Source organism: Pseudopodoces humilis, chromosome 1, assembly GCF_049639895.1.
Source record: "Pseudopodoces humilis isolate 2021_Gansu_Grassland_sample_001 chromosome 1, ASM4963989v1, whole genome shotgun sequence".
In the NCBI taxonomy this organism is placed as follows: domain Eukaryota; kingdom Metazoa; phylum Chordata; class Aves; order Passeriformes; family Paridae; genus Pseudopodoces; species Pseudopodoces humilis.
In genome coordinates, this window is record NC_142200.1 from 122,399,120 (window position 1) to 122,415,916 (window position 16,797).

The 16,797-nt window shown below is 35.0% G+C and overlaps 1 protein-coding gene across 4 annotated transcripts in view; it reads left to right on the forward strand.

Moving 5' to 3' along the window:
* SNX13 (sorting nexin 13) overlaps positions 1–16,122 on the forward strand; it is a 66,648-nt gene extending 50,526 nt beyond the window's left edge. For 2 of the 4 annotated variants that reach the window (XM_014248686.2, XM_088057472.1), the window contains exons 18-26: positions 1,769–1,941; positions 4,312–4,419; positions 5,145–5,255; positions 6,561–6,722; positions 7,927–7,998; positions 8,859–9,004; positions 10,758–10,826; positions 11,955–12,067; positions 12,542–16,122. In XM_014248686.2, the coding sequence (XP_014104161.1) occupies positions 1,769–1,941; positions 4,312–4,419; positions 5,145–5,255; positions 6,561–6,722; positions 7,927–7,998; positions 8,859–9,004; positions 10,758–10,826; positions 11,955–12,067; positions 12,542–12,789 (1,202 nt within the window). In that variant the 3' untranslated portion in view covers positions 12,790–16,122. Of the gene's footprint in view, positions 1–1,768; positions 1,942–4,311; positions 4,420–5,144; positions 5,256–6,560; positions 6,723–7,926; positions 7,999–8,858; positions 9,005–10,757; positions 10,827–11,954; positions 12,068–12,541 lie in introns of those variants that run through there. The other 2 variants (XM_005518855.2, XR_001331212.2) reach the window with 2 other exon arrangements.
* The last annotated feature ends 675 nt before the right edge of the window (positions 16,123–16,797 follow it).

Genomic DNA, 16,797 nt, shown 5'->3' on the forward strand with positions numbered 1-16,797 from the left:
CATGGTAGTCAGTCCTCAGGGAAAGGGGAAAATGAGTTGAAATAATCAAATTCTGCTTTTTTATTAAAATGATGTGGTACTTTTTTTTCTGAATTAAACGTAGAAGTTTTTTCATTCTGACCTAGAAAAAAAGGAAAACTTAAAACCACATAAATTGTAAATTTTATAATCTTGAGGGCAGCATGTATTGATAACTACCAGTCTGATTACATAATGCTCCAGTTGAAGCAGGATATCTGTACAGGTTTGTATTGCAAGATTAAACTGCATTTGTGAGCAGGTTCTTTTCCTCACTCGGTCACTATCCTTTACTGTGCCTGAGGGTTATTTACAGACAGGATTATCTCTGTGTGTTTCAGTATTCACACTGTCTTGGGTTGCAGAACAAATACTAATTAAGAGGCTATGACATAAGGGGCAGCAGGACAACTTCTTTCTTTTTCTGCCTGAAGTGGTTCTGAAGATGCCACTTAGCAGTGTGCCTGGGATGTGGTCTGGTGGCTGCAGGGCCAAGTGGTCAATGTGAGTGTGGAGGACAGGGCTTGTGCAGCATCTGTGGGGCTGGAAGTTCCTGTCTCCACTCTCTGGCCAGTCTTTTGGCACCATCCTGACTGTCTGCTCATTCGCCTGGGGGCTCAGCATTCAACATTCTTCTTTTAGAGGGTGGAATGGCAAAGACAAGTTGCTCTATGCCCACTCTTCACCTTTCTAGTGTGTAATTCTTGCATTGGCAGAAGCTGCCACTATCCTACAGGTGCTCCCTGGCTGCTTAGACAAAATCATTGTAATTCAGAGAAATCAAGACTTAAAGTACTACAGAGGATGGAATTGATGATTTCTCAGGAAAATTGTATTTTATTTGGTGTGGGTGCATAGAAAAATTCAGAGACCTTGATTAATAATATTTCCATCTAGCCACTGGAAAACTGTAGATAGTGGATATTCGCTCAGTACTTAGAAATACAGTATGTTGCCAATTTAAACAGTGTGCTGTGTAAACAATATTGGTTCTAGGTTATTCTCTAAGTAAAATGAAAGGTTTTGAAACAAACTGTACTGGGAAAATTCTGTGAGGGAAGAATGTCCAAGAAGACTTAAATATTTAACAGAGATCAAAAAGATGTTTGCTTCTATTTCATGTAGCTGTATGTGTTCATTTCATGTATGAATTGACTTTTCCAAACAATGTGTGTGCACACACAGCAAATGCATTATATATATGTACACACGTCTGTATATATAGTTGACTAAAATAGCATGGGGAGTGTTTTTTATCTTAGAGGTAATAACAAACTGCTGAGTTAATAACAAACTACTGATGCCAATAACAAAACTGGATGCTTGCAGCTTGCAATCATTCTCTAGTATTTATAGACTTTTTTCATGAGCTGACTTTTGCAATGTGGTTAGACTACTTTGCAGACTAGAATTTCTTCTGGTTTCACAATTCTCTTTCACTTGAATTCTTTAGGTTAAAATATCTATTTGCTATTTAAAAGTTGAAAATTTTTCTGTTTGTTTATGTTTTGCATGTCATTGAAACCTGTCTAACTTTAAAAGCTGCTTAATCTCTATTTAAGTTTATGTAGTAAGTTTTGGATGGTATCATACCATGTTTAAGTTAAAGGGATAGTTTAGTCTTCTGCTTGCATGCCCATTTTTGTCCTTCAAGTCTGTCATTCCAGACATTTCTCCACTTCACATTTGTGTCCTTTCGTCTTCCTTCTTTTGTTTGTTCCTTTTTTATTTTTGTTTTTAAAACTACTAGTCTATGCTGACTCTGACCCATATGCTGTGGCAGGAGTGTGTAATGACCATGGCAAGACATATGCCCTGTATGCCATCACTGTCCACCGGCGAAACGCAAACAGTGAGGAGATGTGGAAGACATACCGGCGTTACAGTGACTTCCATGACTTTCACATGAGGATCACTGAGCAGGTAACCAATCTCATGAAAATCTTTATAGGTGCACATTTCTATAGCTTAATAACCAATGACTGTATGATTTCTCTATAAAAAAGAAGTGGAACTTAGAAAGTCTCCCCCTCTTCCCATACGGCTTAATTTTACTTTAAATCTTTGTATGGAAGTGCTGTTGGTCTCGGAGAGAGTTAGTTATATTTGTCACAGAGATTAAGAAATAAAAGCTGAAGTTGGGAAATAGGTATTTAGGTTTTAAGTGAATGTTAAGAATTGGTGGGGTCCCAAAAGGGAGAACTGGTAGCACTTCACTGTACTACTAGTAATCTGCCTTTTACTGCTGTACTTGATTTCTCAGACTCTTAACCCTCCTAAAATGAAGGAAGAAATAGAGAGTTGTAATTCACCAGCTGGTACAAAATAGAATCTACTGACATGAAAGAATGAGGAAAACATGGTGCTTTTAAACCAAGCCTTTGGAGAAGTCAGATTTGACTGCATAACCTTTGAACTAGTCAGAAGTGTCAGTTTATATCCCTTTACTCTGTTATTAAGTGAGAGTCATAGAGAACAAATTCTGTGCAGGTAAGTTAGCATTTTAAAGTTACAGCAGTAATAAAAATTGAAAAGGCTTTTATTAAAAAAGCAAACATGTTGAATATTTGGATTACTTACAAATGAAGTCTGACTTTCCTTTGAATTTCTTATGATCTTAGTGTGCTGTCAATAAATTCGAAATACCAATTTTTATACTCCTTCAAATTGATTTTTTTAAATTAATTCAGTGTTTTGAAGAATTCCAGATCTTAGAGTGAATTAACGTTCTGCTGATATGGAACAATCCTTTAAAATTAACATAACTCTAAATGAGTAGAAATAAATGGCAAAAGCAAAGATGTTCAAAATATGAAAGCTCAACATTTCTGGTTGCTAAGTCTGATTGAATTTGCAGAGACTAGAAATATTACCCTAGAGCACTAAGATTGCAAAAAGCAAACAGATTTCTGTGATTCACTGTGGCATCTCAGATGCTCCCAACAGTTTTGCTTTGTCTTGTCAATAAAATAGACATTCTTACTGTCTTGTATGCTTGTCTGAGACATTTTTATTTACATGTTAAAGGTAAAAGTTAGAATCATTGATTTAAAATTAATAAGAAGGGCAGGGATTGTTTTTCAGAGAAAATAGGTGATCCAAAATGGAATTGAAGTTAGCAATTCAAAGTATTTGAATTCTTTTTTCCTTAGAGCGCTGAATAGATTCACACCAGTTCCTTTAGTCAGTCATGTAATGAATACCATTTGAAGTAGATACCTATATTTGAAATCGAGGCTGTTAGTGGCTTACATTGCTTCTGCTTAGATAGGAGAGTCCAAATGAAAACTAGACCATCTTCAGTTAAGTTATTTTCCCATATGACCTACTTGCAAGGGAGTGGGATTTGTGAAGTTGTAAAGAGCTATTCTTTGGTGCTTCCTACAGACCGTAAATTATATATGAGCTTTGTGGCCTTCCAAAGTTTAATGATGCAAAAAGAGATCTTGCAGGGACTGAATGGAATCCATATCTCTAAATTTGTAATGTTGTGGTCTTTTATAAAGGAAAAGGATGCAACCTGTTTCCAGATTGTTTCTTAAAGCCTAGAATACTGTATGTTTTTCTCTTTACCACCTTAAGGATATTATTTACAGGAAGTCTGGATTCTATATGGGGATAGTCCTGATTTTTCAAGATTTGTTCTTGTTGTTTATTTTGGTTTTTGTGCATTTTACCAAATATATTCAGCCTTATTAAGTCTTAAGGCCTCTTCTTTTCCTTCTGCTTCCCTGGCACTGCCATTCTTCCTGCAAAACTAGATGAGAATACATGTCAACAAGTGCCAATCACTGTCATTACGTGGAGAAAGGGCACAGGTCTCATGACATACAGAGTGTATTGTGTTAACATATGTGTAAACTGGGTCCTGCCATCTAATTATTTCCTTAATATGCTTGATCAGGATAGGAAAGGAAAGAGATTTTAGAAAGATTTACATGTTCTCTTGAAAATCTTTACTCTTTATATAGTCTCATAATCCTAGTAACTTCATTCCAAATAGTAATGATAAATTTTGAGCCTAAGCCTTTTACACACTCTATTGGTTTGTATTTCAAAAGAGAATTTCACAAGAAATTAAATTTTACCCTTGATAGTGTCCTGGGAATTCTCATGCATTTTTTTCTTGACAGCTCTCACTTTGGCTTCTCTGAGGATTCTGAGTTCCAGGCATGACGCAGAATTATTTTTGTCAGGTGTTAGATGATATACAAGAATAGGCGAATAGAATGTCCTTATATGAAGATTTGAAACTCTTGAAAACAGAACAAAAAATCTTCTCTTTTTTCCTAGTTTGAAAACCTTGCAAATATACTAAAACTTCCTGGCAAAAAAACATTTAACAATATGGACAGAGAATTTTTGGAAAAGAGGAAAAAAGATTTAAATGCTTATTTACAGGTAAGCTGTTGCTGTTTTATTTTAGCTCTGTGCTTGGAATTATTTTTTCAGAGGTAGCTTGCCTTTGTGGTTTTTGCTTTTTTTTTAAAAAAAAGCTGTGTTGTAGTTGAAGCTAAATAATATACCATAAAAACTTGATACTATCTCATAAGTTTGAATTTTTTTGGTGCTTTGGTTTATTCTCAGCCAGTTCTGTCACAGCTTTTCTAAGCTGATGAGGTTCCAGGTATCTTGATTTTGAGCTTTAGGCCTTTGACCTTCTCCTGCTGATATGTTTGTGGTCACTTTCTCTTGTGCTGCTGCATAAGGATTTCTGTGGCACCGAATCTAGCAGAGTAGCAAACCACACAGTTCCTCTGTTTAGATAAGGCCTGTATCAGCCCAAACGAAAAAATTCAGTTGTCTTTCTTCATAGGGACTTTCTGGTCATTTAGCACTAAAATATATTGACCAAGTCAATGAACATGTTAACAGTAAATAATGAAGATGAGTAAAACACTGTGTAATGACAGTTTGATGATAAAGATGTATATTTTTCTGTGAGATGCTATAATTATCATAGTGGTTAAAATTATGCTAATTACTAAGAAGCCAAATGTTTCTGTCTTGAGATTAGTGTAATGTTGGAATAAAATTTGGGAATGAAAAAATGCATTGCTAGATGTGATGCCTTTGATTGTGTCTTGTTCATTATATATTAAAATAACTTTAACCATTTTACTCAGCTCTTGTTAAATCCTGAAATGATGAAAGCTTCTCCAGCTTTAGCCCATTATGTGTATGACTTCCTGGAGAATAAAGCCTACAGCAAAGGTAAAGGTGATTTTGCACGGAAGGTAAGAATGTTTTGTACAGTCAAGGGAACTTCAGAGCATTCATTCATGCAATGGTTACATTAAACAGATGTGTTGAACTGATATTAAAGAGCTATGTAGCTCTTTGAAATCAACTTGCAAGTGAGTTGCTTTTAAAACTTTCAGTGGCAAATTATCTCAGGACATACAGAACCAAATAACCATTTTTATAATAGGTAAATCTGTTTGTAAGACAAGGAAATTAAATTTTGAAATTGTACACAGTGAATTGCACTGAGACTATTACTCTAGAAGTGTGTTTGTTCCAAGTCGCTTTCTGTTAGACATCTGTGGTTTGGTTTTTTTTTATGGTCTTATTCTTTCTGATTTCTTTTTTCAGTTCTTTACTCTGTATTTGCTGCTGTTACCATGCTTTCCACTCTTCAGCTCAAAAACACAATATGTATTTCCCTTCAAAAGCACCTGTTATGTGTTTAGGTGTAACTATCCAGAGTCATTGGTCAAATTCAGAGCTCAGGGCTCTGCATCCTTTTTTTTAAGCCACCAGAACTGTTTTCAGACAAGTGGTTCTTTGTTCAGTTGACCATTTTGTGTGAGCATCTGCTTTGCAAAAGTAGCCATTTCTAAAGTTTAGAGACTTAGATATAAAGAGCATCTGCAGCTCTATTGTCACCTTAAATTACTGTCCTGCCTATTCTCCTTAAATAATTAACAGTGAAATAGTTAAATATTTATCAAGGTTTATATAATGACTAAGATGTGTTTTCCGGCTTAGAAGATTCTTTATAAGCATAACTTTTCAAAGGGCATCACACTGGTATTTGTGCCTCTGTTTGGACTGAATTTAAAATATATAGTGACAGAAAAATTGTAACAGTTTCTGTGGAGCTACTTTGTCTTTAATTATTCTTGCCATGATACATACTATTCCAGTGCTGTTTAGAAGAGGCATGTTGAAAAGATGAAGAGTTGAAAGCAGAATTGAAACATCTGGAAGTAGAAAGCTTGGAAGGGAGAAATGGTATTGAATGGAGAAGAAAAGGAAAATAAATTTAAGCTAAGAAAAGCCAAGAGATTGGAAATGAAAATGACTCAGGAAAACATCTGTTGAAAGATGTAAATAGCTGCAGTAGGGCTGTAACAAATGAGAAATATAAATAGAAATAAAATTAAAACTGTATTTTGCATTCTGTAATGAAGTTAAGTAATTTTAGTTATTCTTTTATATTATTTTTTTTCTGGAACAGTGCCATACTTCTCATAGTGTATTAATATGCTGGTGTCCTCATAGATTATACAATTCTGGTTAAACATCTTCCCCTTCAGATGGACACGTTTGTAAATCCACTGCGTAACTCTATGAGAAATGTATCAAATGCAGTCAAGTCTATCCCTGACAGCCTGGCAGAGGGAATGACTAAAATGTCAGACAACATGGGTAAAATGTCAGAGAGATTGGGACAAGACATAAAGCAATCATTTTTCAAGGTAAGAAAATACTGGTGGTTAATACATACTAGTAAATTAACAGAAGAGTCACTACTGACTCGCTTAAACTAATGTTCTATAGAAGAGTCAAGTCATTAAACAGAAGACCAATCATTTTTGTACCTGCACCTTTTTAATAAAGTTCAGCAGGTGTTTTATTACAAAAATGGAGGTGTTTGCTATTAAGTAATGTGTTTTAAGATGGCATCTGCAGACTGTTACAGTTCTCCTTCACTTAATTCAGTGAAGTAACTTGAGAACAACATGAGATTCATGGCTTTTCTTATATTTTAACCAACCATTCTTAATCAGCTAATTTCCTGTATCTGCTGTTTTTGTTAGGAAAAAAACCAAAAACATATATTTTGAAGCTCTGGATAAGGAGAAAGCCTCTTCTGCTTGTTCCTGGCTGAATTCTGGTTTAATTTTTTTTTCCCTTGTATTTCCTACCATCTTCCCTCATCTCTTACATTCATAAAATATAATACTTTAGAGATGGGGAATGATAGCATGACATACAAGCTGGGAGTCCTATGAAAATAGTTGTGTTCAGAACACTTTCATCTTCCCTTTGTTTCTCTGGTCTTCTGTGTGTAGCTGTAAGGTCTGTGGTCAGGGGTTGTTCCATTTTGTTCTGCCAAAGCAGTTATATATGGCAGATGTAGAACAGCAACTGAGATGGGTGAATTAACTCTTAAATCACAAAAGGGAATAACAATTTGGGGCCTGGGGGAATATATGAGGTGTTTTAATTACTTGCATGGTAAAATGAGTGTCTCTGGACTTTCTCATTGCTAGTAAGTTCCCTGGTGTGTGACTAACAATATATTGCAGTTGTAGTCACTGGGAAGCCTGTGACTAGGCAGAACTTAAGATCAGGAAGAAATACCAAAACAAATACCAGTCCCACAAGAGTTTTTAGGTGTTTCTCAGTTGAAGAATTAGGCACTTGATAAATTACATGTGGATTGTCTTAAACATGTTTCTAATTTTGGTAGCTAAAATAAAATGTGTATGAGCTTGGTTTTTGGTTTTGGAAGGTGAAAGGGCTACTGTGTATTTATCTGCATTAGTTTGAAGTTACTTTTGACCAAAGGTTGTTGTTTTAGATTTTCATAACCAAACTTTTTATGATACTTTTTTTCTGATTTATTCATACTCTAAAGTATTTTTTCTGCAATTAACACAGCCTTTTCTATTGTAGGTGCCGCCTCTGATGCAGAAAACCTATTCAGATCCTGACCACTGCCGTGTTGCAGCACCAATTGATGACAACGTGAGTCTGACATTTGTCCTTTCAAAGTTGACACCTCTAAAAACCAAACAAATGAGTTACTTATTCTTCATTGATCTACACTTTTATTGTTTTCTGACACTATACCAGGCACTTCAAAACAATTCTAAGCTTTTTAAAAAGAAATTTGCACACTTCCTTTTAAAAATAACATTTTTGCTAGCACTGAAATGGTTTGCATAACACTGGAATAACTGTGGAGTGTGCATGTACTGTTTCTGTTTTATGGGTGGGGTTTCCTTTTTTTGGTTTTCTGCTCCACTACGTCCAGCATGTTTTTTGTTGGCCAATCTGTGTAACATTATCTTCTAAAAAAGTAAAATTATGATCCTTTTCATAATCTTCAAGCATAAAAGCACTGGATAGTTATGCAAGCTACAGTGATGTCTAAATGAAAAGCAGTTCATTGCAGTGAAATGTCACTGGTTTTAGCATCCATAAGAAAATGGTGCCCAAGAAAAGCTCCTTCCTGAGTTCTTGTAAGGTAGTTGGAAGCACAGCAACCAAGGAAGAGGTCAGGGATGAGGTCTCTCTTTATGACATATTTACATGTATTAATTTTATTCAGCTTCTGTAATAACTGTTGACTTTTGAAATAGCTGCTACTTCTTGTCTTGCCTTAAAAATTCAGTGTATCTGGTTTTATATTTAATTTTCAGTCCTTCTTTGCTACTAATCGTGTTACAGAAGACTTAGGGAAGATTTCATATTACAGTAAAATACAGAGTGAAGTGTTCGTCATTGTTGTGCTTATACTGAAGACACATAAAGTGGCTTCTAAAAGTGTAGCTTTCTTGAACTAAAATAGAAGTTTACTGTTTATTCTTTTACTTGGTGGTCAGGTGGATGACAATATTCCGCTGAGGGTAATGCTCCTACTTATGGATGAAGTCTTTGATTTAAAGGAGAGAAATCAATGGTTAAGAAGAAATATAAAAAATCTGCTTCAGCAACTTATTAGAGCAACATATGGTGACACAATTAATAGGTACTGTTTTTCATATATAGAGAAATCACATGAATGACCCTTTATAGTCTCTGTCAATACATCCTTCTTGGTATTACTAAATTAATGTGGTTTAAATCTGCATGCATTCCTCTTAGAAGAACATCAATAAACTGAGTGCAAATGTGGTGTAAAATGGAGATAAACACAAAGCGTTACTGAAAGAAAAATACCAGTAACTCTAACATGCCAGAGCACTTAAAAGAGTTTTCACATATAAGAGTTCACATTTCTGTGAATGTAACTTAATATTTATGCTTTTTGCCCTGTTTTACCACTGTATCTATTTTTATTATTGCTTTCTGCACTATTTCTGCTTCCATCTCTTTGATGCCACAAATGATACACTGGTACTTTCAAATCAGGTGAACTATACTGAGTTGCTGTGTTAAGTTTTTGCTCTCACACTTTAAAGATGGAGGTGGGAAAGGAAAAGGACTCAAGGGATCTGTTTTGGCTGCTCCTTGTTCTTTGTAATTCATATGTACACTTATACACACAAATAGAAAGCCAGTTAGTAGTCCTAATTAAGTAATGTTTCTTACCCTCGGCTTAGAAATATATAGTTTCCAGGCTTGCCTTCTAATAATTTGTTTTTGAAATGTGAACAAATATAAGAACCAACAACAAATTCTAGATACAGGTTTAGAATTGCATTGTTATTTTCAGTTTAGTGCCATGAATCAAAAACTAAATTTCTAGATGGTGACAAGTAGCCTAATACCTTTTTTCAGGACATTCCTCACTGTATCATTTTTTTTTTACTCTTCACAATTATATTTGTGATGTTTTCATCATCACTGTTAAACATACAGACTTGTGGTAGCAGTAATGATGTGACCATGGGATAAAGTAGAACTGGGTTTTTCTCAATTCCTTATGGCCACTGTCTTAAGAACTGTACTTCCAAGAATATGCTGGCCTATTGAACAACTCTGAATACTTTTTGCTGTTTCCAGATTACAGTATAAGCATCAGAGCTTGTTCACAGGCTGCTGCTTCCTTATTGCAGAGATGTCTGTAGTGTAGTAATAGTTTGCTTCTGCATGTAGAGCCATTTCAGGTACTCATGGGTCCTCTGGTCAGCAGTCATACCTTGTCCTGGCAAGTTCTTGGGATTTAATGGCATTCTGCAGAAAAAAATTGTCTTTTCCTGTTTCTTAGAAAACTAAATTCAAATTGTGGTTAGGGAAACAGTCCTGGGATTGTGCTGATACGCAGATGTATGTATCATCCTAAAACAGGATCCTAGATTTGGATATAGATTTTGGATATAGATTTGGATATAGAGCTGAATGATGAATGATCAGTCTGTATCTCCTGTTAAGGACTGTGAAGTAAGTGTACATATTGCAGCAAGTATTTTGAGATTCTGAGCAGGTCCTGAGCTTACAGAAGCAGAACTTAAGGGTGCTGCATGAAGAGGAGTGCTCTACAAACCAACCAGTTATCTAATGCTGATCGGAGATGCAACAGCAGCTTTGCAGCCAACTTCATTATCATCCATTTACCTAAAAAGAAAAAAGCTTTAGCTTTTGGGAGTGATCAGTGAGCTTAGATTTCTATCTTGAGAATCAGTGTTTGCCTTCCTATTATGCAATATTATAGAACCTACTTACAGAGTAGGAGAAAGTTGAAATTATACTTTGTTGGCCCTAGAATGCACTTTAAAATGCTTCACTTATGGGTTCTCTGCTTTAAAAATTAAACAAGAGATTTGTTGCTTTGATTTTAGAAAAATAGTTGATCATGTTGACTGGATGACATCTCCTGAGCAAGTAGCAGATGCAGTGAAACGCTTCAGGTATGTCTTTTATCACAGATGTTAAATACGAAGCACTCACCAATTGGTGTCTCATATCTGTGTCCTCCTATTCTCCTTACATAAGGAAATTATTATTCTCCAGAATACAACTGGATTATATACTGCTTTTTATGCATGTTAAGTGAGAGAAAGCAATTGTCACATAGCAAAGCATATTTTAAAGTTTTCTACTCTACCTTAAAAACTTCTTTGTTAACCAGTCTAGAAGAGCTAGAGTACAGGTAAATTAGAAATTTCATCATTTACCACTTTGGTGATGTAGTGTCTTGTTTGCCTTGATGAAGGCATGCATGTACGTGCCTTGCTTTTAAAGGCAAACAATTGGTGCTAAAAGAGCCCTGGTTCTGAGATTGTTTCACTTTGGACAGATACAATGGCACTGAAATCTGAATTTGAAACTATCAATTTCCTAAAAGTTTTAATGGCTTCTACATTGGTATTGAGAAAGTGTTGCACACCTTTTTTCTTTCTTTATAGTTTGGGGGTTTTTTTGTTGGGGTGAAAGTCAAAGTAGGGTAATGTATTCCCCAAAGGGTTTTACTTGGCAAGTGTACTTTTATTCTTAGATTAAACTGTAAGAATGCATGCTTTTTATTCAGAAAAAAATTGTCTTTCACTGAGGCAAAATATTATTAGAAGGATGTCTTTTGCATTGGACTTTCTACTACATTGAAACTATTTCTTCTCAGCTCTATCTTGTTGAAAGGCTAACTGCTACTGTCAAAATTCTAATGAAGCAATTAATAGATCTGGAGTCTCCGTAGCAGGAAAGCCTGGTAAAAGCAAGGCTTAGGTCTATTTTATGTAAGAATTATGTGGTATTTGAATGGTATTGGTTTGCATTGTTTTATTAAAATTTCATTTCTTCTGTTTCCTGTACTAAAAAAAATACGGTAGCTACTGATAGGTTGACTGTATTGTACTACTTACTTTTGATTTCTTCATCATTCTTCTCTTTTTTTACCTCTTCTGATATTTGACCTGTGTGTTAGGTTGTGTGCAAATTACTTTCTTGTACTTATTTTATGAGATAGCCTTGAGAGATTTAAAAGAGCTTTTCACTTGATAAAATGTTAATGTATTTTGACAGATTTGCTTTTGTTACAGAGACGCTTTTTGGCCCAACGGCATTTTAGCAGAAACTGTTCCACGAAGGGACAAAGCTATTAGAATGAGAACAAGAGTGGCAGGGAAAACCAAACTGCTGGAGGTAATGCCAGGTGAGTCTGGGATTAAAGCCTAATAGTCCATACCATATATTATTAGTGAAATTAATGTCTGTATTCTTGTTGATTGTTTTAAGTACTGAGAAGAAATGTTGATATATGAACTGTATTTAAATAAAAAGGTTTCTAATTATTAAAGTATTGGACATTTTCATGTGTACTGTCAGTAATTCTCTTACAGCCAACCCAGTATTAAGTTTCTAGAGGATTTAAATTGTGCCTGAAATAGATATATTCCAAAACAGTACAATTTCTTATAAACATGGTTTACACATATATAGAGTAAGAGTGAAGTGATTTTCAGAAACAATCTCATCTGTAAGAGAACTTTTAGTTTGGTCATGTTGTGTAGAGGCACTGTTACCTCAAATTTCAGGCTACATAGTTTGAAAGACTTAATATTCAGTTTAAGTTTGTTAACATGGAAGTAGAATTTAGCTTAAACTTCTGTGTGACTTGTTTTTGTAGATGAACTGAAGCACATCATAGGCGCTGAGACTACGCGGAAAGGCATTCTTCGGGTCTTTGAAATGTTCCAGCATAGTCAGCTGAATAAGAGAATGGTGTATGTGTTTCTGGAGAGATTCCTAGAAACCTTATTTCCACAAAATAAGTTCCCTGAGCTGTTCCACAAACTGCATTCAAGGTCAAAGCAAATGCAGAGATATAAGCAGAGACTACACTCTACTCAAGCGCCTTCCTTACAGAAAAGGTGACACTTCAAATCCATTAAGCTGGTGTTTGTTTGCCCAGGATTAATTACTTGGGCAGATTCTCTGGGGCTTCAAACTCACATGCTGTCATTTCTGCACCAGTCTTCTAGTGTCACATATTAGATTATTAATGCATCTGTAAGACCTGTGGATCTTCTCATCTTCACTTGTAATTCAACCACTACCAGAATGGTTTGTGTGTCTTAAATGATTTGGTGCATCTTCATGCAACATTGAGAAGAAAACTGGCCCAGTATATCAGAATGCTGATCCCTTCCGTTCCCGAGTCGATGTTTTGCCAGCACTGAAAAGTGCCAGACTGTTCAAGTAAAGCACAACTATGGTCATACAATTGAAGAAAAGGGTGTTTTGGCACTGGGAGATAGTGCAATGTGTGTGAGTCAGGTGAAATTGTTCAACGTTACAAGTGTTGAGGCACTGTAGGGCTATTTCAACATTCCTGTAAAGGCTGAGTTAACCAGAAGAGCAGTCTGTGCAATAGCAGGTTCATAGGAGCAGGGAGAAATAGCTATAGCCCCATCATAAAAGTACATTTATTGAATAAAAGTGGAGGTAAGGTGGCTTTTAGGCCACATTTGCATCACCTTTCATATTTTGAAAATTAAACTAACCTTATATCTAATGGAGGTTTTAGTAAAAGCAGAGGTGCAGTAGAAACAAACCCTTTATTCTGGTCATTCTGTAGCTTTAAGGGCTGTATGCTGCTCTTATAGCACCTGGCATACATTTTGCATGTAACTTCAGTGGAGAAGGAGCATCAAATTTACGTTCAGTTGGTCAATTGGAACATAAGTCAAATTGATTGTTGTAGAAGGAAAGGGATATGTGTTTCTAAGAGGATAGATATTGTGTTACAAGATGAGGAAGTTGCACTAAGACACAGTTTACACACACCTCCCCACTAAAATCTGGAGCTTTTTTGAGATGTGAAAGAACTATGTCCTACTTAATTGAAAGATTCCTTACCTTTTAGTGTGTAAGCCTCATATGGAAAAACGTTAGAATTACTTGGTTCCTCACAGGTAAAAGATTTCATTAGTCATATGCAAACACTTGGAAATTTCTGAATGCATCTCAGTGTATATATGAAAATAAAAAGGAAATAAAACGACAATATTTTTTTAAATAATTTTTTTATTTTTTTGCATAGTGTAAGATTTTAATAAAAATTTGACATCAAGGCCCCACATCCATCTGTTTAGTTTCACTGAAGAAGTTCTGTCTGATTAAAAATGCAGTAACATCTGAATAATCCTGTTTGGCCACAGCATATCTCAGTTTGTGTTTTCTTTTTCATAGTCCCTGACTGTTTGAGCACTAATATCTCGAGTGAGTAGAAGGTAATCTTTTAGAGTCCCTTTTTTTTCTGAACGCTAAGCACAGGGTAAAATACAGTTATGGATCAAGGTTCCCAATGATCCTTGTTGTAATTTGTGTCTTAATGAGAACAAACGGTCCTTTTATGCAAGAGAGAAACATAGACCTTTGATGAAAGCGTTCTGAGACAAGATAGAAGGCTCTCAAAGGACCTTGTTAAATTGACTGACACCTCTATATAGATAATTTTTCTCATGGACTCTATTAATGAAATGTAGCCTTTTATCATACTACTTAATGATGATCATATTGTACTGTTAACATTCTCATACAGTATGCATGGGCTCAAGTGCACTTGTTTTTTTCTTTATTGCAGAACTAAATGCTGTAAATTAAATCCCTCTCTTTTGTAATCCCTAGGAAGACAACTTAGTAAATATAGAACCCCTCACCCTTCCTCTCTGCAGGTTCTGTAGAAGTGTGACGGTTAAATGCTTTTGAATTTAACAAAATTTTTTGAGTTCTGTGTGAAATAATCAGCATAGCCAGCTCCTATTGTTTACATGCCTGTATCTTCCTCTGATGTCAGAGTGCTCAAGCGTAACTGATATCTGACTGATGAAATATCATTCAGCAGTTGTTCTTGGTGATACAGTAAATATCTCATTAATCCTATAAAATCTAATTTATGTCTTTTAAGTCACTGAATTCGTTAAGCAGTATGAAAGTGGGAAGTTCAAATACTGTTTTGTCAAATCAGTGGAACCTTTTAACTATCTGTAGGTACCATGAAAAATTTCAAGAGAATAGTGATAATATACAAATTTGGCTTTTTTTTTTTTTTTTTTTAGTTATCTGGTACATTTCTGTACAAAAATAAAATAATATTTCTAGGAATGTGAACTGAACATTATACACTGTGTGTCTTAGTAGTTTTACTTAATGAATTTATTACATATACCTATACACACATTTATATACGCATGTGTGCATATGTATATATATATTGAAGTTTTGTCTTCTGTATTTAATTACAGAATGTGGCTTCCTAATTCAGTGATGCCTGTTAGCTGGCAAGAACCATCAGAAATGAGTACTTTTAGTTAAAGCGAGTTTGTATGTATCTTTATTTAAAAGGTTTTCCTATCGACAGTTTGAAATACCCACCCTGTGAACCCATGCAGCCTATTATCCTAGGAAGTCTCTAAAACTGAATGTTAATATACAGCACTTAAGTGTCTGAGTGTATCTTCTGGCCTTTAGGTGCTGTGACTGGCCACTGAAAATTGTGCCACTGTCAACAAATGCACTTGTTTTAGCCTTAATTATTTTTAAGAGAAAAAGAGCAATTGAATTTTTCATTTGGTTCATCCTCAAGCTTGTGCTGCTGGTGTTTGCTAGAACTAAACAGTAAATTTTAAGTGCTACCAGAATGTGTACCAAAATGAAACTATATAAATTCCACAATCTAAATTTTAATTTTGTGCAATATTTTAATTTAATGCATGTGTATTTGAAAGGCTGTAAAATAAATGAATTTTTAGTGTTCTGAAGTCTAAGTTAAAAATGTCTTCTCAGCTGAACAATTCTGCATTCTGTTGTTCCATTAGTTTATTTAAGGACTTGTTTTAAAAGTCTTACGTGTTACTCCTTTGTTAATTCCTTTGTTCTCAATGATCCTTGCTCTCCTGAGCAAAGCTCATATATTACAAGGGAAGAATCTGAAGAACACATCTCATAAGCTCATAGAGCTGTTATAAATTACTTGTGCATATCATTGTACAGTAAGTGTCAGCTGTGTGCCTAATTGTTCTATTGATGCTTTTCCCCTCCCTTCCCCCTCCTCTCGTTTCTGTAACAAAGAATGAACATGAAACGTGCTGCCATGGTCACTTCTACTGAATGGCAGAGGACTCTGAATTTTTTTTGGAGTTTGCATTTATGTTCTGTCCAATAGAAAGCTAAAAAATTACACTAATAAAGTATTAACAGAATTACTATGAGTCTCCATTTGTTTTTCAAATAACTTTCTCACCAGCAGGTACAAAAGGTCGCTAAATATGAAACTATTCCTGTTTAAATAAAAACAACTGTTCTTTGATTTATTTTTTTTTTAACATTTTATAAACTTGGTTTGCTTCTAACAAATTAATCTTTACATTCAGTTTTGACCAGTGTTTTAGAGAGTCTTGTATTTTAAAAAGAAGCAGAAACAATGGGATTGTATGATGTAGGAGGGGTTTATATCACCGTTTTTTAAAATCTTTGGCTTTTTCCCCCTGGGTTTATTTTTGCAGCAGCTGGGTCTACCACGGGTTCACAATTGTTACCCTTGATATGTTTATTCCAGCTGTTTCACATTCATCAAAAAGATATCCTGAGCTAGACTGATGTTAGTTCTTTGACCCTTGAGTAAAGTATTTACCACTTTCTCTTGCTACAGGATATAGACACATATCAGGAATTTTACTAGCTAATTGGAAGTTCTTATTTGTTGAACCTGTTATCCTAGGGTAATTTCATGGCAAAAATAAGCTTCTTTTTCAAAAAGTCTTTAAAATACCTACCCTTTGCTAACTGAGAGTTTTGTGTGTCTATGTTTATTTAAATCTTCAGTCTTTCAGATTATTTAGTTTTGGTATTGATGTCTAATGTAGTGTGATTGCTAAAGTT